The sequence below is a fragment of the Homarus americanus genome, unplaced genomic scaffold (genome assembly GCF_018991925.1).
Source record: "Homarus americanus isolate GMGI-L3 unplaced genomic scaffold, GMGI_Hamer_2.0 scaffold32583, whole genome shotgun sequence".
NCBI lineage: Eukaryota > Metazoa > Arthropoda > Malacostraca > Decapoda > Nephropidae > Homarus > Homarus americanus.
In genome coordinates this window covers 5,021,785-5,049,284 of record NW_024713129.1, presented here as the reverse complement: position 1 = coordinate 5,049,284, position 27,500 = coordinate 5,021,785, and the positions used below count along the sequence as shown (strand labels likewise).

The window sequence follows — 27,500 nt, the reverse complement described above, 5'->3', positions numbered from 1 at the left end:
TATTAGGTTTTTTAACACTTACATTAGTAGAAAAGATGGCTGGGCACACGGGGATGGGGGGTTGGTTCCGAGGCAGAGGGCAGATTATATTGGCCCTCACCTGTATCACTATCCACCACAGAGGCTTGCAGGCCTCTTTGTCAAACCCCTCTAAGTCCATATCCTCACTATCATTATCACTGACTTGGGCCGGCTGTGGTGGGTGGCGGGTGAAGAACTCGGTAATGTTTTGATGACTGGGTGACCTTGTGCGCACCCTGCTCGCGCCGCTCTCCACGTAAAAGGGTACACACACCGCGGAAAGTGAGCATTCTGTATTCGGCAGGATACGGCGTAAAGGTGGAAACGCGTAAAGCGAGGGTTGACTGTGTGTGTGTGTGTATGATCTAGGTATATGCTGATAACCAAATCTGGCCTTTCACAGAGACTTTTTTATATGAAAAAAGAGTATAAAGGATTGCTAACTTATTCTGAAGGTAATTTCTATGATTAATAGCATATTAAATCGATATAAAAAGGACTAAAAAAATACTTGATTATTAAAACCAACTTAGTATTAAAAAAAAGTTTTTTGCCAACCCTGGATGAAGCTGCAATCTGGGATGGAGACTTGCATTAGTAAATATATTCCTTTTTTCAGGTGATTGATTGCAGGCTTGTAGGACCTCTTTTACAATAATTTATCTTGGTTTTCCAGGACTTTGATCTTGTATGCAGTTTCGAGCCATATTATTATGATAATAGATGTGTATTATATGCCACATAGACATAATGATTAATTGATCCTAACAGGACTCCATGGTGGGGTGGGGTGGAGGGCAGGCAGGTGGTGGAGACCTCTCCAGGTTCTCTCTGGAAGCCTTTCAACTAGAAGATTCACAAAGTGGGTCTCAGGGCTCAACGCAGCAACAGCTGGTGAGTGTTAAACTTCTACTATGTTGTGCCACCCATCAGAAACAACAGGAAACAATAAAATTAATAAAGTAATGAAGATGCTGGTTAAGAGAGTTGCAGCGTATTTGATGGGTATAGTGTTTATAAAATAGTAGGTCACTCTGAAAGAAACTGGTCTTACCTTTAACCCTTAAGCCCCTGGTTAGGGTGCTGCTGGCAGTACCCCCCCTGCTGGGATAAATCGAGAAAAAAATCAACTTTTCTTTAAAAAATATGGCGGGAAAATAGTCGGATATTCTGGAACGTCACCCGGGGCCTAAGGGTTAAATCAGATGAAATAGTCTTTTTGACTTTAGGTGTTTCCTGCAGTTTCAGTTGGAAGATATGCTACAGGGATAAATGCAAAGTTATTTTTTGCTGCTGAAACTTTGGTCATAGTTAATGTCTCCTCAAAACAACGCTTTCAACTTTCAGTAAGGTTATAAACACTTTACTGGTGGTGTTGGTAACAGAATGATCTGTTGCAGTTATTTAGCAAGGTGTTAGAGGAGGAAATTTGACATAGTTGCAGAGTCCACTAATTAGGTGGTCCTTGGAGGGAGTTGGAATTCATGATTCCACACCAGAAAGAACAGTTTTATTATATGCATGTTGATGACACCTAGCTGTGGAGCCCCACCTGTTGTTCAAAGCAAACACCTTCATTGATCTGAAGATGAAATACTTTCGACTTGAAAATGTTGGATGTATCAGGCAAGTTTTAGGATGTTTAGTTAATATGTGTTGTCAGCAGCAAAGAAGACTTGTGTGGTGAAGCTACTCATGGTCTTTACTTAGTGTGCAGTGTCAAAAATAACTTTTAACTCTTAATTTATTTTTAGATAGTTAAAAAATGGTGGTTAATCCCTGTAGCATATCTTGTGCTGTTGTTGTACTATTAGAGATTAGTCTCGCTGCTTATTTATGAAAAGTTGTTGACATGGAACATGTGAAGAGTCTGAGAGGACTTTGTAGTCTTCTTCCTTAAAGGGAAACTTACATACTGTATATATATATATACAGTGGGGTATGCTATAACGAACGGATCCTACTACGAATATTCCTATAACGAACGGTTTTACCTATAAAATTGAGAATGCTTTAACTAACGAAACTCCTACAACGAACATTATTTAAAAAAATTTTTTTTTGTTTTTTTTTACTAATTTATTGTTTTTTTATTACAAGTATTAATGATATTCTTTTATTTCGGGTTTAGATGCGTATTTATGCACTTTTACAATTTTTTAAATTTGATATTATATTTTTCAATGTTAAGTGGTTGTATTTGGGGGCCAGGAACGGATTAATCCTATAACGAAGGAATGCTATAACGAACAAGGTTCTAGAACCAATTAGATTCGTTATAGCATACACCCACTCTATATATATATATATATATATATATATATATATATATATATATATATATATATATATATATATATATATATATATATATATATATATATATATATATATATATATATATATATATATATATATATATATATATATATATATAATATGTGTGCGTGTGTTGAACATATCAAAAGTCAAAGGTACATTACTTGACTGCATATATAGCAGCAATTACATTGTATTATTTTGCTTTATATACAGTATACTCAATATCTTAGTTGTATCAGTACTCGTATAGCAAACCTGACTTAACATACCGTATATACTCGTGTGTAGTTCGAGTTTTTAAGACCAAATTTTTAGGCAAAAAATTGGGGGTCGACCTCTACATGGGTAATAGTTTTGTTCGGTTGAACCCGTGCATGATGGGACGGGCGAGGAGCAACTTTTAGCTTCAGACATGAAAAATATTTACCATTTACTGCCAATAAACAATGGAAACGTAAAATATGTACCAATTAGTAATGAAAAGTTGTGCAGTGCCTGTCAGCAGATGAAGCTCACCAACTTACAATAGGCTAAATTACCTTACAACGTGCTTTCAGTAGTCTATGTTGAAGTTCTTAGCACAGGCTAACTTATCATATCATATACGGTATCACAGTTCTCATTGATCTACAAAAAATACCGGTAATAAAAACCGTTTCGATATTTCACACTTAATATAATACCCGGTAATCTACTTCAACCTCCTATTGTTTACAACGATGCATGACGCACCACCAGCTGTATCAGCTAGACGGTACACGTGTTTTTCGAATCGTTTTCAGTTAAAAAACTGTTACATCACACGTATATTTTATCTTAACTGTGCCTGAATGAATATATTCTCGGAAATAAATAGTAGTTTTGCTGAAACGTGATGTATTTCAATGTAAAATAGGATAAAATACATGACGAAAACAAAAGATTTTACCTAACCTTCCGATGTTCAAGAGATGTTACTCGTTTTATTAATAGTTTTCGGTTAAAGTACTGTTATATTACAATGATATTCTATTCATACTGTGCTCGATATAATTCATTCACGGAAATGTAATATTTTTGCTGAAATGACATACGTATTACAGTGGAAAGTGGGATAAAATCATGACAAAATAATCTACTTTCGCTTTCTTTCGTTGTTCAAAAGATGTTACCGTAATCGCTTTTCGAATGGTTTTCAGTTCAAAAAACTGTTGTATTACAATAATATTCCCTCCTAATTGACTTGAATAAATACTTGAATGGAAATATACAATATTTTTGCTGAAACTACCTGCGTTTCAGTGTAAAGTGTCGTAATAATGGTAAACATTTCCCTTCGGCGCTCGGTGTTTTGGGCACGGCGAGCCTCAGTTATAGGACGTAGAGTGTTTTTAGAAGGTTTTGCTGTTCCATTACCCTCAAAAACTTGGGTCGACCTATAAATGAGGTAGAATTATAGACGAGTATATGTTGTATTCTAACTTAACCTTTAAAAGGTTATGTTTATGTACTGTAGCTGAGGATTTAGCACAGTTAAACTTTTCCGTAAAATTTTCAATAAATACAGAAATGTCTCCGATAGCTGGAATCAAAATTTTCTCGGAAAATCGTTCCCAAAGCTGGAATTTTCAGAAAATTCCGGCTTTTGGAATGATTTTCCGGAAATTTTTGAAAAAAAAAATCAGGGGATGGGGGAGTTTTTTTCTGGGTTTGAGAGATGAAAATCAGGCACATTTTCTGCATATTCTGAGAAAATTTTCCATTACCGGTACTCGGAAAATTTCAGGGATGGGTGTTTTTCCAGGTTCAACAGATGATGTAATGGGCAATTATTTGGAACCTAGAAGAACTTTTTCCATTACCTGGAAAATTCCGGGGATGAGGGATATTTCTCCTGGTTCAAGTGATGATGTAATGAGCAATTTCCTGAACTTCCGAGAACATTTTTCCGTTACCCTGAAAATTCCGGGGATGAGGGATATTTCTCCTGGTTCAAGTGATGATGTAATGAGCAATTTCTGGAAATTCCGAGAAAATTTTTCTGTTCCCCAGAAAATTCCGGGGATGGGGGATTTTTTTCCGGCTTTGAGAGAGTTGTCTCGTTACCCGGAAATCTCCCATTCCCGGAAGTGCTCTGCACCAATAATTCCGGCTAACTGAGATATGACTGTATCTCTTTGGGGTGACTAAGATAGAGAAGAGCTATTATGCTCTAAATGGGAAAGCTTATTTGTTAATTATGACTTTATCAACATGTTTTGCCAATTTTGTACTACTGTGTACATACCTGTACATGTACAGTAAGATCTTGTATTTTGTGAGTAATATAGGCTGGAAAAATTGCGCCAAATTCAAATTCGCCAAATGCAAATACATAAACTAATGGAGAAAAATAACAATATAGACTGGCCACTCTACATCAACCTCTGATTTTCCCATTTATAACCTCCAAATGATGCAAATTCTGCAGATAAAGATAAATCATTATTAAACAATGCATAAACACTTTAAAAATACAGTAGCACTTACCAGTTAGCCCAAACTTGATGAGCTTGGGTGCTGTTGGATATCCAAGGCTGGGGATGGGCAGGCTAGTTGGAGCCACCTCCCCGGCTCTCTTCTCCACCTGGCTCTCCTGGTTCAAATCCTAGGAAGTCCTCGGTGGTAATATCTGGCAAATCCTGTGTTTCTTCCTCCATCTCTTCTCCAACATCGATGTTCTGGAGTGCATCACTAACGTGCTGGCATCGTGTGAGGTACCGTGTGATTAGTGGCTGGCGTTTGTTTATCTATTGCTGGTATCTTGGCATAAATGTGTTGGTGATGGCCTGTACTTTACTCACCAGTGATGCACGCTCATTCTCGGACAACTCTTCAACCAGTTCTTGGAGGTTCAAACAAATGCTGAGTATCAGAGACAATTTGCTGGTTGTGATCTTGCGTTCCGGTTCCTCTCCCGCGTCGCCTTCACCTGCCTCATCAGATGGCTCATCAGCCACATCATCCAGCATTTCTTCATCAATCTCCTTAAGCATCTCGTTGATCTGTTCTGCATCCACCTCACAGAAACCAGGTGCTGGGACACTCTTTGCACTTTCTACTACAGCTTCTAATAAATCCGCCTGACGCTGCACAGCTGACCTTGCGTTAGTCAGGTGTGGGAAGAGGGGTTTCCAAGCATGTTTAATGGTTGTCAATGTGATCTTGTTCCATGTGACTACCAAGTGGTCCACAGCATATTGGATATGACATTGCTTCCAGAATTGCTTGACAGAGCAAATTCTGTTGAGTGGTGTCACTATGGGAGTTGCTAGCAGGGTCTTGCGGCAGGGTGGGGGGGGAGGTGCCGACTGAAACAGGGTCGTCTTCCACATAGCTATCATTGGTGTTGTTGATTTCGTTCACTTCATCTTGAGAGTCTGGCTTTCCTCATTCTGTCGTGAACTGCCTTATAGTAAAGCAACTTCACATTGGCAATTATTTCTTGATCACATGGTTGCAGTATGGAGGTTGCAATGGGGGGCAGGAACACCACCTGAGCATTAGGATGTCTGCCAACCAGATACCGGGCATGGCCAGGAGCATTGTCCATAAATAGAAGCACTTTAAAATCCAAATTCAAGTTACGTCGTGAGTCGGGCACGAAACACTCATCAAACTACTCTTGGGAAATATTTTGCATCATGTAGCCCTTGTGATTTTGTTTCCAAAACACATTCAAGTTATTCATGTCAAAATTGCAGTAGGCATGAGGCTTCTTTGATCGGTAGATAACTAAGGGCTTCATCTTATGCTGACCTGATGCATTTGTGGTTAGTAAAGCAGTGAATCGGTCTTTAGCCATCTTTACCCCACGTGCCAGTTTGTCATCCTCTGATTTAAAAGTAGCACAGGAAGATTGTTTCCAGTAGAAACCCGTTTCATCACAATTAAAAATTTGATTCAACGAGTATCTACCTTCTTCTACAAGCTGATTTGCTATCTCTGGAAATGAACCTTTTGGCCACCTCGTCTGGAGATGAAACTTTTCCATGGTGCATATTTCACATCATAACATCTCTTAAAGTTTGCCAGCCAGCCAACAAAAGCACCAAATTGACGGGGATTATTTATGTTTTTCTTGCGACATATTGCAGGATAAAAGATCAGGGCTTGGTTTCGAATTTGTAATCCATCAACACTTGCATTTTCTGTCACGGCTAGCAAGCCACTTGCTCAAAAAATGTTCTGTCTTAGTAATCAGCCTGGTTTTCTCAGAGGATTCATACACAACTCTATTTGATGCACCAACATTCCATCAAAAAACTTCTTTGCCACTCCTAAAGACTTCTTATCATCATTCTTTGCCTTTATTGACCTGATTGTGCTTTCCGGAAAAACAGTAATCTTTCTTATCTCACTAGTTTTTAGGCCTTCCTCAAGTAACTTAATCACACGCTGCTTTTCCTGCATTGAGTACTTGGCAAACTTAACTCCCTTATGATAGTCCCGCTTCTCCTTTTCCTTATTTGGCCGCTTAGGTGGATCTGTCCCACCAGCACCAGTCGGACCTCCAGTAGAGGTAGAGGCCATTATCTTGACTCGACAGGTGGTAGCAGCAACAAAAAACGCTCACAATAACGGCCCGGGCGGTCGGTCAGATGGCGCAGGAATAACTGGTATGACGGTTGTGACGTCATTCAAGACGGTGGCCAGCTTTCAGCTGGCTGGATCTCGCGAAATTCACAATATTTTACGCCAAATATAAGACTTGGGTTACATTAGTTAGTACTCGCAAAATGAAATCGCGCAAAATATGAGATCTTACTGTACTTTATATACAAGGTGGGCTAGAAATAATTGACACACACAGGTGGGTCTCTATAACCTTTTGAATGTGTCCGTTATTACTTGGTTTACACACACACTGTATATCGTATATACAGGGTATATATGATTATATATATATATATATATATATATATATATATATATATATATATATATATATATATATATATATATATATATATATATATATATATATATATATATATATATATATATATATATACATATATATATATATATATATATATATATATATATATATATATATATATATATATATATATATATATATATATATATATATATATATATATATATATATATATATATATATATATATATATATATATACACACTGTGTGTGTGTGTGTGTCCTTTTTTTAGGACTGGTTAAAAGTTAGTTTGTTCGACACTTGTGGGTTTCCAGATGAGTGGAATTCTAGTGGAAAGTTCCAACACTTGAAGAATTGATAAAGCAAAGGATGGTACAGTATGTACTATATAGTGGGCATCCTGTCCTGTACCTGAAATATGTGCTTCCTACATGTTTAAAGGCAAGAAAAGAATATAAAATGGCAATGAATAATCTCATACATGTTAAACTCTTATTAAATAATGTTTATATATTCTGTCTCGTGTAGAATTATCTTACAAAATTCAGTTCATTTGTTGGAGGTTGTAGCATCATTAACACTCATGAATTAGTACTTCTTAGGGAGGAAATGTAGGGATTTGTTGATGTACACTCGACAAAAACTTCTCGAACACCTGGGCACGATAGATGTGAAGATGAGCAGAATGGGGCTTGTCATCTCGGAATGGTTTCAAATTCTCTGTTCATTTTTCAGATTGCATCATGCTTATAGCATTTGAGAAGTTTTGGGTGAGAGTGTACAGTATGACAAATCAAACATTTGTCAAAACTTGTTCATTGGGTACTCTTGTGCGAAGTGGAAAACAGTTTATTACTATTATTATTGTTAAGGCAATACTGTACCTGTTCCATGTCATCTAGTGCCTCAATCAGCTGAATCTGAATGCATAAAACTTGAACACCTTTTAATTCTTTTGTATACAGTACAGTATTACTGTATTACAGAAGAAGGTAATACAGTACTGGTTCATACAGCTCTAAGTCTTTAAGACATTTTGTCCAAGTAAGTTCTTATTACAGAACTTACTTGTGTAGAACTTACTTGTGTAATCAGCTTTTGTTACAGGACTGTATCATTGTTGACATTTTCTGACAGTAATGAAACTGGTAAAAGTATCTTGACTTGGCTAATTTTTTGCAAGTACTCTGCACAGCAAATTTTATTCTTGTGGATTTAAAAAAACTGACACGTAATGAGGGAAGCAAGCATATTTGAGGAAGAATATTCTATGGTTGTGGCAGTGTGTGGAGGGTGTATGGTATTGGCCCTCACATGCTGTGATTGGGTCTCAAACAGCAAAACAGTGTAAGGAAGGGGTGTATGGGGCTGTCATGTACCATAACTGATAGAGCTGGGCAGTGAGGGAGAGTGTGTGTGTGTGTGTGTGTGTGTGTGTGTGTGTGTGTGTGTGTGTGTGTGTGTATTTTACCATATTGAATCTATAACAAGAAAATAACATTATACAGGGGGCCCCCCCAAGTTCTTTATAGAGTAGTTGGTAAGGTTGTAAAGCATTCTCACTTCTGTATTCCATTTCACTTTAATGCTTAGCTCCATTGATGGGTCATTCTCATAATGGATGATTGATCTACTCCAAACGCATGGCCAACAGCTGATGCACTCACGCCACTAGCGAGTTTATCCGATACAGTAAGTCCTCGCATATATCAAATATGGGAAAAAATAGGATGTGTTCCACAACTCAAAATGAAAATGTTCCAGACCCATTTTCTTGACAAATAAACCACAAAACAAATTAGTACAATATTATTTTTAAAATAATAAATATTAAAGCAAGTGTAAAGTACGGTGTACATTACTTAACAATAAAAGCAGATACATCAACTTGGGTAGACAAGATGATGGAGGTGGTGGTAGAGGTTTTACATAGTGGGTGATGGTGTTGGAGTGACATCTGCAGTCATCAGGGTTGGAATCCATATCAGGGAGTATGACATCTTGCATAAGGCTGAATTTTGCTTACATTAATTGAATTCCTGGTAGGAATAGTCTTCACATATGCTGAACTTGCATATATCGAGGACTTACCGTTCTTAAATTTTCTGTGTAAAAGTCATCACTTTCTTCACTCTGCACCAGATGCACTACCACCAGTTAATGGCCTTTTAAGTGCCTTGACAAAGTTAGAATTGCTCAGGAGGAAGGAGGAGGAGGAGTAGTAAGGATTCCCATGGCCTGACAACAGCAGAACTGACTCGGATGAGACTGGGGGGAGAACACAGCAGTGCAGGAAGCGGCAGGACACCCTGACGTCACATCATGGCAGGTGCCTGCGGTTTTCAAAATAGCACCATACCTGTTTATGTTATTTCAATAGATGTAGACCTCTGAGGCTCCTTCAGATAGTCAAATTTGCATGTTGAGATTCTGGTGTACTTTACTTCTGTAATTACATATTAATGTAAAACATCATCTAACCAGTTTCATTGAGCATACAATACTGTCTCATTTACAGTAATCAGTGCTGGCATTTGTATTGTCATTAAACTATTTTTGCCTATCATTTGAATGGTTGTGCTCTTTGAGAAACAAATGCAACTGACTTTTGTGGTGAAATTTTCAGAAAAATAATTAAAGAAATTACAATTTCTTTTTAGTTTTCTGTGAAGTGCTTTCACTCTGATCCTTCACCCCAGCAATGGGTGACCTGACATTACATCAGAACAGTACAGTAATATGAAACCACAAATCCCTCCATCCCACGTCCACTGCAAATGAGAGAAGAGTTTATATACAATGGGTGGACCTGACATTGCATCAGGTCAGGTCAGTAACATTAGATCCACTAATCCTCAACAGCACCTTCATCGCAAGTGTTGAAAGACTTAAACAGTTGTTACTTGTGTAGTACATTCAGGTAGATAGTACAGTGATATCTCCATTAGCCGGAACAATTGGTGTAGAGCACTTCTGGGAATGAGAGATTTCCGGGTAATGAGACAACTTTCTGTGCATGTATTTACAAATTTTTTATTTAGAGACTCCAAAATTTCCTGTGAATTTCTATAAATTGGCCTACCTGGTGAACCTCAACTGTTTGTACAGGGTGGGGTCAAAGATTCCACCTAACAGGGAGATTACTGTATTTATTAAAATTTCCTTGAGTGTGGGTTAAATGCTCCTCATTAACAAAAATGAGAGAGTTCAGTATGTTTTACTGAATATATATAGTTTTTACCTCTGTGCTGTGCTAAATTAAATAGTGTGGCATTAGCCAAATAACATATTAAAAGTGGCATCCCCATAGTGAAGGGGTTAAAGCTTTTAAACCCATGGTGCCCATATTTGGAGACAAAATGCATAATAATGAAAATGCAAATGTAATTTGGTTATCAACCTACATATTATTATCACTAGGATACAAAAATCTCAGACGGGTAGCGATTAAAAATCTTAAGAAAAGTAACATGAAAGGACTACAAGCAGAAAGCTCACACACACTTCCTCATGTTCCCAACTTGCATACACAGTACAGTAAACCAATTGGAAGCTCCAAAGTGGGATTTATGTTGTATAATACGAATGTAAGGTGTGAAATTTATTAAATGGCCATATTGGAACATCCTTTGTACATAAAAGCCTGCTTTGTCATCATAGATACTTGTATTACTTTTTATAAAAAAAATGGAAATTGATCAGAAGAACTGTAATTCTCAAGATGGTGTCTACAGTTTAACTGGATTTTGTGGGGGGTCGGGCAGTGTTGCCAGATTTTCAGATGTGAATTATCGTGCTGGTTCCTCAAAATTATCCTTTCTTATTAGTACTGTATTTATTTTTTTTTTACACTTCCAGACATTATTGATACTGTACCTTTATTTATTGGAAAGTTACCTTCTGATAGATTTTTTTTTTTTTTTTATATACAGGGCTAGCCCACCAGGGCACAGGTCAATGACCCACATCGGGACCTGGGGGCAAAAATATAATAATAATAATAATGGTAATACTAATAAAGAACCAGAAATAAATAAATAAAAAATAAATTAATTAATCAATAGTGAGAAATGGCATACAGTATGTATGTTGTGTTGTCAAGGTGAGAGAAACAATTGAGACCCTGCAATTGTGTGTAAATGAGACAGTTAGATCAGCAACCTGGGACTTGGTCACAATTATTGTGATGCTACTTGGCAGGAGGGTCGATAAAACTTGCAATCATTTATTGATAGTTTTGAACTATGCCTCATGTTGCTGGCAAAGGTGGAAGAGTGGGAAAATGTAAAAAGTAGATTACACCACATGGTGATAGTGTAGTGCCTCCTGAGGCCCTCCCAGTGTCCCTGGCCCTTGTAGTGCAAATGTTGTCTGGCCCTTCAACAAGCAGTCCTAGTACAAAAGGAACTGCCTGGCAGGTCACTGTGGCTAAAAGGAAAAATAAACAGTGTTGCACCTGTGGTATCTCAGCCATCACAGTGTGACTTACCTCATGACCGCTCATCTCCCTCACACCTGTACACCTATTAAAACTAAATTTAGCTACCTTGTTCAGGCTAAGTACAGCACTATGGGGCATGGAGGGGGAGGGGGGGGGGCTCCAACATCTAACAACATGTAAGTAAAGAAATTAATTTATTTCCATAAGAAATTTTATGAAACATTTTTATGCATTTCATTTGACTAATAATTTACAATTATTATTTCATATGAATTTTGAAAATAATAAGCATTTATAAACACATTATGTATAATTTATGTAAAAATTATTGAAACTTGGAAGGAGAAACATTTTCATTTGGGCTCTTGAGTGGCAGCCATACACTGCAATTTGTGTTATACGTACTCGCGCTTACGTATAGATTTAATAATTTTGTTGTGATTACCTATATAAAACTATTTGTAGATAATTTGTTTACAATGCTAATGCAACAAATCCGACATATTTGTCTCCAATAGTATGCTTCATATGACTCGATATGTACAATTATCTTTGCGCTCAGAGAGAAAAATTACATAATCTGTACTCGGCCTGGACGTGCTCATCAGAACATACAATTTACACCACTATTACCTAACGGAATACAGTGTTAATTTTTTTAACATGTACTTTTTATAGTGATATGAGGTTCATATTGCAATTACTGTACCTGAGGTAACGAAGGTATAAAGTGAAGTACAGGATAAACATTTTCATAAAGCGTAAACAAAACTTTTGTTCTACTTGTGCTTATGTATAGAAATAATTATTTTATCGTGATTACTCATATAAAACTGTTTGTAGATAATTTCTTTACAATGCTAATGCAACAAACCCCATCTTTTTATCTCAAATAGCAAGTTTTCTATGACTCTTACGTACAATTATCTCTCATGTGGTGCAGTCAAGTGCGGTGAGGTGAGTAAACAGCCAGACATCGAGCGTGTCGTGTCGCTGGATACCACTTCCCTAAACCCAAGAGTACAGTATTATGTTGTCTAGATTTTCATGCCTAGTTGACAAGTGTTCAGTGTGTTGAGGCATGGTTGACTGTAATTTGTTCTTAATTACCCCAAGCTTTGAGAGAAACATTCTCCAGTATAATTTGAAGCCAGAAGGAACAGATAAAATTATGTCAACATGTTGAAACATAACTTTAGAATTGTAAGAATGAAGCAAACTGTACATTTTCATTTCAGATCTCTTATCACTTGTTTGGTCCTTTGCTAAACCTGTGGTCAGAAGAGCTGAAAATTGATTGACAGTTCTTTAGCAGCATTCTTCAGTATCTGAGGAGTAATGGTTTAAAAGATTTTGAACCGCGCTTGAAATTTCTTCCCTTGTCATTGCTCTCAGCTTTGACAAAAAACAAATCTGTCCTTCACTTTGATATTATGCATCGAGTCGGCTGCTTAAAGCCATAGTTTGTCAATAATGATGAGGTATATATTCACATGAGATTGTTCGCGTAGAGTCATGCTTGCTTCTCCTGAAACCATATCATCATGTCCATTATATACTACTTTTCCTTGGTCTGTTTCTCAATACAGTAAGTTCTTGATCACATTTCTTGAATTTTTACTTCTTCCTCAAAATAAGCAAAGGTGTATAAAGTATAACATATGGGAGAAAATATCATCTTACCTTCATTTTTGGAGGGGGAGGGGGGTCACTGCGCTTTCATGGTCGCTGTCATGTTTAGCTTTGGTGTGCTGCTCACGGTCTTACCAAGACTTACTACTGTGCAGACCGTTCGCCCTGGTCCACCTTGACTCTCCTCTCAATGGCCGAGCAGACTTGACATGGATGTGTACTTCACGTGAACGTAATGAGTATTAATTCGATGCAGTACCATCAGCCGTGAAATTTAATTGCACCAGACAAGGTATGGTTTGCAACATGACTTTAAAACATGTAGAGTTGCATTACAAATACCAGTACAGTACAGGTTGTACCTCTCTAGTCCAGCATTCTGTGGTCCGGAAACTCCCGTGGTCCAGAACGATTTTAGTTTGCCCATGGAGAAGATTAATTTGAGTTTGGTACTTTCGATGTTTGGCCAAATTTGGCCTTATTTACCCTACTTTTTTGGCGAAATTACTACCTGTAATAAAACAACATTCTTATAAACCAACGAAAATAACAGATAAAGTTGAATATAAACTAAAAACAACACAGAAAAGCTCTATGTTCTACAGCTTCAGCTAGAGTTGAACCTGATGGCTTGGCAACTTCGTCATCCGAGTAAAAACACACACAGCATTGGCTGTCTTTGTTTTTAATTTTACCACCACTGGTGGGAAGAATTTTTTTTTTAAATTCAGAAGCATTAATTAAAATATATATATGAACAGTAAATAAGTGTTGTTTTCATATTCTTATGTAGAGTAATGACGATTTGTTTTCACATGTGCTCAATACTTACATGCGCAAAGTCTCACTTTTTTTTTTATCATTAATGGTTAGCTACTTCCATTGTTCCATTTATTATCATTAATAACATTACTTAAAACAACCATATTAATTTTACTACAGCTACAACCAGGGTCTTATTTTCTTCACTTTTATATGTAGAACCAATCAGTCACTGGTTTTGTAAACGTTAACGAAAACAATACCATCTCGTCTCCTCATGTGTTTTGATATTCCGCGTATTATTAATGAATTGTATTGTTCATTTTGCGCACACAAACATTAATTCAATAAAAAAAAACATTAATTAAAACATATATGAACAGTAAATACTTGTTGCTTTCATATTCTTATGTAGAGAATGACGATATGTTTTCACATGTGCGCACTTACATACGCGATCTCTCTTTTTTTTTTACCATTAATGGTTAGCTACTTCCAAATAACTTTACTTAAAACAACCATATTAATTTTACTACAGCTACAACCAGGGTCTTACGACTGGTTTTATAAACAACGAAAACAATGCTGCCTCGTCTCCTTGTGTGTTTTAATATTCTACGTATTATTAATGAATTGTATTGTTCATTTTGCACACAAACATTAATTCAATCAAAAAGACATTCAATAATAAACAATAATGAATGTTTTGTACATAGAGAAATGACGCTGTTTACACAATTGTGCATGTCTGAACGTTGGCGGGCCGCGCAAACCCGTCGAAATTCGAGTTTCTGCCGTCAAAATTTTTAATTGTGCAGTGTTTTTTTTGTGTGTGTGTGTGTCCAAATAAAAAACGTCGAATTAAAAACTCGCGAAATTTGAGAACCTACTGTACAACATTTAGCCCTTCAATATGTCTTCAAAGAGACCACGAAGCAGTGAAAGTTGTGCTAGTGCTTCCAAGTGTATGCATAAGTCACTATCTATCCAAGACAAGGGTGAATTTCCATGGTCCGGCACCGGTCAGGTCCCGAGGTTGCCGGACTAGAGAGGTACAACCTGTATTGGGAATTTTGGCAGGCAAAATAGGACACTCATTGAAAGTTTTAGTATTTTAGTAGGCAGACTAGACAGCCATTGATGACATTGGTAATTTTGGTATGCAATTATCATGCTCTCAGATTTGGAAACTAAAATTATCGTACGAATCGTACTATAATAGGAAAAGGTATGTGCAGTATTGTGTCAAGGGTAAAATTATCGTACACATACGATAATTATACATTTTGTCAACACTGGGGGGCAGGGCTATGAAGGGACCTCAGTCTTCCATTATTGGACAAGATGGAGCTCTTGATTTTTTTTGATAAGTAATACATTGTCATGGGATGCATTAAATAACATTTTTTATTACATTTATACAGTTACTTAGTATTTCCAGAAGCCTTGCACTCATGGATCATATACTGTAACCAGCTTTTTCATTTCACACATAACTGTTACCCTTTCATAGTTTATCAGACTTCAGTACAGTACAGTACTGTATGACGCTACTCATCACTTCATTGTTATTGTTGTAGTACAGTATTGCTGGTATAATCATAATGTTGCACTGCTATTTACCAAATTGTTCTAAAATCAGATGGGGGTTTTCTGCCTCATAACTTTTCTCTAGTCATTTAAATATGTCATCCCTTGCATTTTCTAACAGACTTCATCATCCTTGTTTTATGGCCATTTTTCATGCTTGCACGGGTTAGCCATGATTACATGGTAGTACAGTACCTGTATAGTGTCCTGGTTACCATCAGGCAAATTTGAGGCAAGATTTACTGCTGAATGCCCATCCTATTGTCAACCCACTTTTATAATGGGAACTTGGCATTATATGTAGGTAGGACTACTCGCCTTGTCTCTTACATCCTCTCCTCCTCCACCCACTTTTCTTTTTTTTTTTTGCCCCCCATCAATCGTCAATTTTCAAATCAGTTGGGCAACCTCGATCCTGGGAGATAAATTTATTCAGTGTACAGTATTGAAGGTTAGGTTAGGTTGGGTTAGTCATGAGAAAGACAGGTTAGTGTATGAAGAACATTATAGACTTGTATTGTTTAGAAAAGAATAATATTCAAACTAAAGAACATTGTGCAAGTGATGGAATGTTTAATTATTGGTGAAACATATATTAGCTAAATGGGCCCGTCCTAATTTACATCAATCTAACGGCATATCATAGCATTAAAATTATAGCCCAATCCTTGTGGTTGGGTTGGAGCTATTAGAAGTGAGGCCCAGTTGGTCCTGCAACTGGTGATAGACTTTACAAATGTTGAACTAAATGGAAAATAATTAAGACTAAATACAGTTCTCTTATGTTGGGAACTTGAACCATAATTGATTATGGTGATGGGATCATTTGTGGGGAGTTAATGAAGAAAGAAATATGGAGTCATATGTTTTAGTCTTTACGTATGTAAGTTATAATACAGTGGTTCCTCGATTAACGAACGGTCCAATTAACGAAATTTCAGTTTACGAATTAGCTCCCGTTAACAAACAAAACATCGATTAACGACAGCCTTACGAGAAACACTCTTTTGTTGTGCGCATCAGCTGATCGGCTAGTCCGCCAATACAGTAATTGGTTCTATGTTTACATTCGTTTCCAGTGGGGTAAATATCAAGAAAGTTGTGCTCTTGAATACTTTTGCATTTTTTATATTAAAATTATTCGTCATTCTGAAATTTAGTTCACATATTGATAATATACAGTCCACAAATTATTTCAATCAGCCATTTGATATGTAAACAAAGCTGCTGGGAATACAACATACATACCTCAAATAAGTTAAAATGCGGAATTCTTTTGTTTTTTATTTATTATTGTACAGTATACTGTACAGTACAGTACAGTACAGTACTGTATTTTGTTTATATTTAATGTTTTGTTAATTCTATTACCAGTATACAGTACTTTGTATGTATACTTTTTCTGTGAGTTGTAACCAGTTACCCAATATCTCATTGAAATACAGTAATAGATTCAGTTAACGAAATTTTCGGTTAACGAACTGCGCTGTGGAACCAATTGTGTTCGTTAATCGAGGGACAACTGTAGTGTGATTGATTTTGTTTATTTTGTATTTTTATTTTATACATTAAATAATGAGGTAGAGGCTCCAGACACCCATTAACTGCAAAGTACTATATGGTGGATTTCCAAGCTTGTACAAGTATTCCTATTGAACACCCTGCTCTTATGCTGGTTTGGAGTACAGTAATGTAGCTCTTGCTTGAAGTACAAATTCCAGGATACAGCATTAAAGCATTGGTACAGTAATACTGTACATCACATTTACTGTTACGTATCTGTAGGGTGGTAATGGTGGTGCAGCAGTTAGGATTTTTTCCTTGTATTTATAAGGAAGTTAAAATAATGAAGGAAGGCAAATGAGGGAGAGTCTGCATTAGTCTCAACTCCAACCACCCTTTGCCCTATCGGAAAAGTAGAATCAAATTTGTTAGTGTTGGTGTAGAGTTAAGGTTATGTTCATAAGTCTGTAAAGGGTTTAGACTCTATTTTACTTTACCCCCCCCCCCCCCCCACCAAAAAATTGCATACTGTATATAGTTTGCTTAATTTAGGGGTAAAAAACATTTGAAATTTTTTATTTACTTGTGTATTGATTTATTTATTTTTCACAAGAGTCTATTCCGTCTTTTGACTGTGTGACATGATTATCGATTACTGAGCCTAGAGAGAGTTAAGTGCACTTTGCAGAACAGGTTTCATTGGGCCTTACTTTAATAGTGGATGCGGCTCGCAATCGCTGATCGTGTCACCTCTCATGAACATGGCCGTTGTTTCTCTTGTAGGGCCCGGGCTCTGGACTCCTTCCCCTGCCACCCTCCCCGCGCTTCCCCTGCTGTGTCTGTGGCCGAATGTTCGGCAAGAAGCACCACCTAAAAGACCACATGTACACACACACTGGGGAGAGGCCATATCAGTGCCCTGTGTGTGGCTCCGCCTTCACTCAGAAGTCCACCATGAGAAGACATGTTCGCAATGCCCATCACCAAATATTTGAGCAGATGCCATCAGGTAATCACGGCTAACCCACGCAAGCGTGGAAAAATGGCTGTAAAACGGTGGTGGTGATGATGATGTGAACTTTGGCTTAGGGTGTAATGCTAGTTCAATGTAAGTTTTTGCTTTTGTTTGTTCCCTCTCCTGTTATGAGGGTGAAGATGAGCAGGGAGGTGAGACTGATACTCACAGTGCTGTTCCTCTTGTATACACATAAAAACTGTAAATCTTTGTTATGCCTTATCTGTTGCTTTATGGTTTGTTAAAAAAAATTTCCTGAAAATTAAATCCTTTTATTTTTCCTAAATGTGTTTATCTTCTGAAGAAAATTTACGGTAATAATTGGATGTGTGGAATTTGGGTACGGGCAGCAGCAGCATTGTACTGCAAGGCTGATTGTGCCAATTGCCTCAAGACCTGAAGTGGGAAGCTTTAACTGTATCTAAACATGTGATTTACCTTAGAGAACCAAGTTGTGGTTGGAATAAAGTCTTATTAATTCAGGTTACACTTTGTCGTTAACAAGGTCTTGTAACTGGATAATTTTGTGGCTATTACCCATCAGTGAAGTATGGTATTTATCTGGCTTCACTGTGATGCCAGGCATGGTTGAAATTAGTGGGCCTTACAACCATAACTAACCTTCATAAGTTTATGGTTATGCATATTGCTAGAGGATGCTGTTTTGTACTGATGACTGGCTGAAAGTGATGACAAATCAGCCTCTCAACTGTGATTCTATGGATTGTGTTAAAGGGGAATTGTGGGATAGCATCAAAATATAGTTCAAATGCTTGAATCAAGAGGTGCTTGATCTATCTAGAATGAAAGAGGTTCTTGATTTCTAGACTCAAAGAGGTTCTCAATCTATGATGCATCAATTCCCCTCAGACACCCTCTTCAAAATTTTGCACTTATATTTCTTGGGAACTGGTGAAGATATTAAGTAATGTGTATGTTGCACAGAGTTAATAATGTGTATAATAAAGGGAATGAATTTTTAGCTCTTAGCGTGTTCATGAATGACTTGAATACCCTTAGAAAATTAGAAATTATATTGAATTACTGTATGTGGAAATGCTTGGGGTTTTGTAACCTCTTTATAAATGATACAGCATAAGAACAGAAGTTGGTTGAGATGTGCTGACTTGGAATTTGTCACAGTTGTTATTAAGAGTAAATATAAGTAAAGAAGAGTTCTTGAGACTGAAAGGAAGTTTTTCTCTTGGTTTTGCTGTATTACTAGAGCTTGAGTGAATTTAAATTTTTTAACAATGCAGTTGGGAAATGGTTGAAGTAATGATGCAATGGAGAAAGGTCTGAGATCTGGTACCGATAATTGGAAAAGTTTTTAAAACTGAAATGTCGACAGGTTACAGGAACATGTATGTGTATACAGTACTCTACAGTACAGTATTCTGTATCAAGGTTAAAACTCTTACAGGGTATTTAGTTGGGGGAAAGATAAGGAAGGGTTAATTTTTTCCTGAAATTCTTCTAATTCCTCCATTTCAAATACTGTAGAGGGATCACAATACTTATACCACAAAATATATACACATGTATTTACGTGTTCTGATACTGTGACATACGTACAAGTGCTTGTACAGATACAAGCCAACCCATAACTTCTAGCAAAGCATCAGTGTATAATGCTGACTTGCAGTACTGTACCAGTAAGGGAACTTGTACAAATTATCTTTCACGTCACAGTTAATTTATATTGTTCAAATACGTAATTATAATTTAAGTATGACAATATTTAAACTTGGATATGTAAATGAATTTCATTATCAAGGATACAGGTAGTGGAGAATTTAAGACTTTTGTAATTATTAGTTTAATTTGAAAAAAATTTAAATCTTTAAAATCTCATAATCCCCCCTTTTTTCAAGAAAAAGTTAAATTTAATTCACCTGGTCTCATGGCTTTCTCCTATGATTGTCTAGGTATGCTGTCTACTTTATGGGGTAGCTATTTATTGTGATACAAGTTTGAAACCACTTTGCCTTAATATCATAGAGATAGAAATTGAAATGATGAGAGCAAGGGCAAAAGACAAAGTGAAAAGAGATCTTGAGAAAGAAAATTGGAGGTGGTCTTTTCTTTTATAACGTATTTGAATTCAGAATTAATCGCCCTCTTCCACAGTCTTAGGTGAAGCAGTGTACTGAATAACGGTGCAAGATCATTGATGTTTTCTCATAAAAAGACGAGGAAAAAAATTAAAAGGGGAAATAAAGAGAATTGGTAGAACTGTTGCCCACCGAAAACACCTGTAGGATAAGTTTATGGGTAATTATTATACATTATCTGTTATTCCCATAATTACTTACATCTGTTAAGAAATTATTCAAACTTACTCATTGATGGTCAAAAGTTTCTTAAATGCAAGAACTTTTGGACACTGGCTTTATGAAAATTTCCTTTTAGAATACCATACCTGTACTGTGTGTTTATATGCCCAAAACTATTATTACGACGACAACTTTATATGACATTATTTTACATGGGAACCAAACAGTATCTTATAACTTCAATATATGATTAGGAAGGACAAAATTTATATGGTATTACCCTTAGACACAGCTACTCTCATCACACTTCTATACGGAATTTGACCACCTCTCCAATCACATGCAATCTGTTATTAGTTAAGACTTGTATTATTTGAAACATGTATATGGAAGACTAATGAATGTTTTTTATAGGGAAGACTAATGAATGTTTTTATAGGGAAGACTAATGAATGTTTTTATATGGAAGACTAATGAATCTGTGTTTATATGGAAGACTAATGAATCTGTGTTTATATGGAAGACTAGATCTGTGTTTGCCATGGAAGACTAATAGATCTGTGTTTATGAGAGAAGACTAATGAATGTTTTTATATGGAAGTCTAATGAATCTGTGTTTATAGGGAAGACTAATGAATCTGTGTTTATAAAGGAGAGACTAATAGAATGTTTTTATAGGAAGACTAATAGAATCTGTGTTTATGGAAGACTAATGAATCTGCATGTTTTTATAGGGAAGACAAATGAATCAGTGTTTATAGGAAGACTAATGTGAATCTGTGTTTATATGGAAGACTAATGAATCTGTGTTTATAGGGAAGACCAATGAATCTGTGTTTATATATGGAAGACTAATAGATTTGTGTTTATATGGAAGACTAATGAATTTGTGTGTTTATATGGAGAATTTAATGAATGTGTGTTTATAGGGAAGACTAATGAATCTGTGTTTATAGGGAAGACTAATGAATCTGTGTGTTTATATGGAAGACTAATGAATGTGTGTTTATAGGGAAGACTAATGAATCTGTGTTTATATGAAAGACTAATGAATCTGTGTTTATAGGGAAGACTAATGAATGTGTGTGTTTATATGGAAGACTAATGAATGTGTGTTTATAGAGGAAGACTAATGAATCTGTGTTTATATGAAAGACTAATGAATCTGTGTTTATAGGGAAGACTAATGAATCTGTGTTTATATGAGCTAATGAATTTGTGTTTATATGGAAGACTAATGAATTTGTGTTTATATGGAAGACTAATGAATTTGTGTTTATATGGAAGACTAATGAATCTGTGTTTATAGGGAGACTAATGAATGTGTGTGTTTATATGGAAGACTAATGAATCTGTGTTTATATGGAAGGCGCTTATGAATCAGTGTTTATAAAGGAAGACTAATAGATGTTTTTCTTGGAAGACTAATGAATGTGTGTTTATAGGAAGACTAATGAATCTGTGTTTATATGGAAGACTAATGAATGTGTGTTTATATGGAAGACTAATGAATCTGTGTTTATAGGGAAGACTAATGAATCAGATGAATCTGTGTTTATAGGGAAGACTAATGAATGTGTGTGTTTATATGGAAGACTAATGAATGTATGTTTATAAGGAAGACTAATGAATCTGTGTTTATAGGAAGACTAATGAATCTGTGATTTACATAAAGGAGGCCTAATGAATGTGTGTGTTTATATGGAGAACTAATGAATCTGTGTTTTATATGGAAGACCGTGAATCCAGTGTTTATAAAGGAAGACTAATGAATGTTTTATATGGAAGACTAATGAATACTTATATGGAAGACTAATGAATGTGTGTTTATAGGGAAGACTAATGAATGTGTTTATATGGAAGACTAATGAATGTGTGTTTATATGGAAGACTAATGAATCTGTGTTTTATAGGAAGACTAATGAATCAGTGTTTATAGGGAGAAGACTAATGAATGTTTTTTATATGGAAGACTAATGAATCTGTGTTTATAAGGAAGACTAATGAATCTGTGTTTATAAGGGAAGACTAATGAATCTGTGTTTATAGGGAAGCTAATGAATGTTTTATATGGAAGACTAATGAATCACAGCCATAAGGGAAGACTAATGAATCAGTGTTTATAGGGAAGACTAATGAATCTATGTTTATAAAGGAAGACTAATGAACGTTTTATATGGAAAACTAATGAATCTGTGTTTATAGGGAAGACTAATGAATCTGTGTTTATATGGAAGACTAATGAATCTGTGTTTATATGGAAGACTATGATTCTGTGTTTATATGGAAAGCTAAATAGATCTGTGTGTTTATATGGAAGACTAATGAATCTGTGTTTATATGGAAGACTAATGATTCTGTGTTTTATATGGAAGACTAATGAATCTGTGTTTATATGGAGGCTAATGAATCTGTGTTTATAGGAAGACTAATGAGATGTTTTTATATGAAAGACCTAATGAATCTGTGTTTATAGGAAGACTAATGAATCTGTGTTTTATATGGAAGACTAATGAATTTGTGTTTATATGGAGAAAACTAATGAATTTGTGTTTATATGGAAGACTAATAGATGTGTGTTTTATAGGGAAGACTAATGAATCTGTGTTTATAGGGAAGACTAATGAATGTGTGTGTTTATATGGAAGACTAATGAATCTGTGTTTATATGGAAGACTAATGAATCAGTGTTTATAGGGAAGACTAATGAATGTTTTTTATATGGAAGACTAATGAATGTGTGTTTATAGGAAGACTAATGAATCTGTGTGTTTATATGGAAGACTAATGAATGTGTGTTTATATGGAAGACTAATGAATGTGTGTTTATATGGAGAGAATATGAATCTGTGTTTTATATGGAAGACTAATGAATCTGTGTTTATAAGGAGAAGACTATTGAATGTTTTTATATGGAAGACTAATGAATCTGTGTTTATATGGAAGACTAATGAATCTGTGTTTATAAGGAAGACTAATGAATGTGTGTTGTTTTATATGGAAGACTAATGAATCTGTGTTTATATGGAAGACTAATGAATGTGTGTTTATGGAAGACTAATGAATCTGTGTTTATATGGAAGACTAATGAATGTGTGTTTATAGGGAAGACTAATGAATCTGTGTTTATGGAGACTAATGAATCTGTGTTTATAGGAAGACTATTGAATGTTTTTATATGGAAGACTAATGAATCTGTGTTTATATGGAAGACTAATGAATCTGTGTTTATAAAGGAAGACTAATGAATGTGTGTTTATATGGAAGACTAATGAATCTGTGTTTATATGGAAGACTAATGATTGTGTGTGTTTATATGGAAGACTGAATCTGTGTTTATATGGAAGGAATAATGAATGTGTGTTTATATGGGAACTAATGAATCTGTGTTTATATGGAAGACTAATGATTCTGTGTTTTATAGGGAAGACTATTGAATGTTTTTTTATATGGAAGACTAATGAATCTGTGTTTATAGGGAAGACTAATGAATCAGTGTTTTATAGGGAGAGAATAATGAATGTTTTTATATGGAAGACTAATGAATCTGTGTTTTATATGGAAGACTAGATCTGTGTTTATATGGAAGACTAATGAATGTGTGTTTTATATGGAAGACTAATGAATCTGTGTTTATATGGAAGACTAATGAATGTGTGTTTATATGGAAGACTAATGATGTGTGTTTTATAGGGAAGACTAATGAATCTGTGTTTATATGGAAGACTAATGAATCTGTGTTTATATGGAAGACTAATGAATCTGTGTTTATAGGGAAGACTAATGAATCTGTGTTTATATGGAAGACTAATGAATCTGTGTTTATATGGAAGACTAATGAATGTGTGTTTATATGGAAGACTAATGAATGTGTGTTTATAGGGAAGACTAATGAATCTGTGTTTATATGGAAGACTAATGAATGTGTGTTTATATGGAAGACTAATGAATCCCAGTGTTTTATAGGGAAGACTAATGAATCAGTGTTTATAAGGAGACTAATGAATGTTATTTTTTATATGGAAGACTAATGAATCTGTGTTTATAAGGAGAAGACTAATGAATGTTTTTATATGGAGACTAATGAATCTGTGTTTATAGGAAGACTAATGAATCTGTGTATGTTTATAGGGAAGACTAATGAATGTTTTTATGGAAGACTAATGAATCTGTGTTTATAGGAAGACTAATGAATGTATGTTTATAAAGGGAAGACTAATGAATCTGTGTTTATAAAGGAAGACTAATGAATGTTTTTTATATGGAAGAAGACTAATGAATCTGTGTTTATAGGGAAGACTAATGAATCAGTGTTTATAGGGAAGACTAATGAATGTTTTTTTTATATGGAAGACTAATGAATCTGTGTGTTTATAAGGAAGAAGACTAATGAATCAATGTTTATAGGGAAGACTAATGAATGTTTTTATATGGAAGACTAATGAATCTGTGTTTATAGGAAGACTAGTAGATATGTTTTTATATGGAAGACTAATGAATCTGTGTTTATAGGAAGACTAATGAATCTGTGTTTATAGGAAGACTAATGAATGTTTTATGGAAGACTAATGAATCTGTGTTTATAGGGAAGACTAATGAATCTGTGTTTATAGGAAGATAATGAATCTGTGTTGTTTATAGGAAGACTAATGAATGTTTTTATATGGAAATAATGAATCTGTGTTTTATAGGGAAGACTAATGAATCCAGTGTTTATAGGAAGACTAATGAATCAGTGTTTATAAGGAAGACTAATGAATCTGTGTTTATAAGAAGACTAATGAACGTTTTTTATATGGAGAAGACTAATGAATCACCAATATGTGTTTATAGGAAGACTAATGAATGTGTTTATATGGAAGACTAATGAATCAGTGTTTATAGGGAAGACTAATGAATCCAGTGTTTTATAAGGAAGACTAATAGATCTTTATATGGAAGACTAATGAATCTGTGTTTGTAAGAGAACTAATGAATGTTTTATATGGAAGACTAATGAATCTGTGTTTTATAGGGAAGACTAATGAATCTGTGTTATAAGGGAAGACTAATGAATGTTTTTATATGGAAGACTAATGAATCCATATTTATGAGGAAGACTAATGAATCTGTGTTTATAAGGGAAGACTAATGAATCTGTGTTTATAAAGGGAAGACTAATGAATGTTTTATATGGAAGACTAATGAATCTGTGTGTTTATAGGGAAGACTAATGAATCAGTGTTTATAGGAAGACTAATGAATCAGTGTTTGCGGAAGACTAATGAATCTGTGTTTATAGGAAGACTAATGAACGTTTTTATATGGAAGACTAATGAATCTGTGTTTTATAAGGAAGACTAATGAATCTGTGTTTATATGGAAGACTAATGAATCTGTGTTTTATAAAGGGAAGACTAATGAATGTTTTTTATATGGAAGACTAATGAATCTGTGTTTATATGGAAGACTAATGATTCTGTGTTTTATATGGAAGACTAATGAATCTGTGTTTATATGGAAGACTAATGAATCTGTGTTTATATGGAAGACTAATGATTCTGTGTTTATATGGAAGACTAATGAATCTGTTTATATAGAATAGCTAGATCTGTGTGTTTATATGGAAGACTAATAGATATGTGTTTATATGGAAGATTAATGAATGTGTGTTTATATGGAAGACTAATGAATCTGTGTGTTTATAGGTAATAGATGTGTTTATATGAAGACTAATGGGCCATGTTTATATAGAGGAATAATGAATCTGTGTTTATATGGAAGACTAATGAATCTGTGTTTTATATATGGAAGACTAATGAATCTGTGTTTTATATGGAAGACTAATGAATGTGTTTATATGGAAGGTGTGAATCTGTGTTTATATGGAAGACTAATGATTCTGTGTTGCTATGGAAGACTAATGAATCTGTGTTTATATGGAAGACTAATGATTCTGTGTGTTTATATATGGAAGACTAATGAATCTGTGTTTATATGGAAGACTAATGATTCTGTGTTTATATGGAAGACTAATGAATCTGTGTGTTTATGGAAGACTAATGATTCTGTGTTTATATGGAAGACTAATGAATCATGTTTATATGGAAGATTAATGAATGTGTTTATATGGAAGACTAATGAATGTGTTTATATGGAAGACTAATGAATCTGTGTTTATATGGAAGACTAATGATTCTGTGTTTATATGGAAGACTAATGAATCTAATGTTTATATGGAAGACTAATGATTCTGTGTTTATATGGAAGACTAATGAATCTGTGTTTATATGGAAGAAGAATGTGTTTATATGGAAGACTAATGAATGTGTTTATATGGAAAGGCCTAATGAATCTGTGTTTATATGGAGAGACTAATGAATCTGTGTTTTATATGGAGAAGACTAATAGATGTGTTTATATGGAAGATTAATGAATGTGTTTATATGGAAGACTAATGAATGTGTTTATATGGAAGACTAACTGAATCTGTGTTTATATGGAAGACTAATGAATATGTTTATATGGAAGACTAATGAATGTTTATATGGAAGACTAATGAATCTGTGTTTATATATGGAAGACTAATGAATCTGTGTTTATATGGAAGACCTTAATAGATGTGTTTATATGGAAGACTAAATGAATCTGTGTTTATATGGAAGATAATGATTCTGTGTTTATATGGAAGACTAATGAATCTGTGTTTATATGGAAGACTAATGATTCTGTGTTTATATGGAAGACTAATGAATCTGTTTATATGGAGAGAAGACTAATGAATCTGTGTTTATATATGGAAGACTAATGATTCTGTGTTTATATGAAGACAATAAAGATCTGCTTGTTTATATGGAAGATAATAGATGTGTTTATATGGAAGACTAATGAATCTGTGATTATATGGAAACTAATGAATCTGTGTTTATATGGAAGACTAATGAATCTGTGTTTATGGAAGACTAATGAATGTGTTTATATGGAAGGCCCTAATGAATGTGTTTATATGGAAGACTAATAGATGTGTTTATATGGAA

The 27,500-nt window shown here is 35.0% G+C and overlaps 1 protein-coding gene across 2 annotated transcripts in view; it reads left to right on the top strand.

The window, feature by feature from the left end:
• Nucleotides 1–27,500, top strand: part of LOC121866407 (zinc finger and BTB domain-containing protein 7A-like) — a 140,993-nt gene that overhangs the window by 23,788 nt on the left and 89,705 nt on the right. For both annotated transcript variants that reach the window (XM_042366064.1, XM_042366072.1), the window contains exon 6: nucleotides 793–915. In XM_042366064.1, the coding sequence (XP_042221998.1) occupies nucleotides 793–915 (123 nt within the window). The remainder of the gene's footprint in view (nucleotides 1–792; nucleotides 916–27,500) is intronic.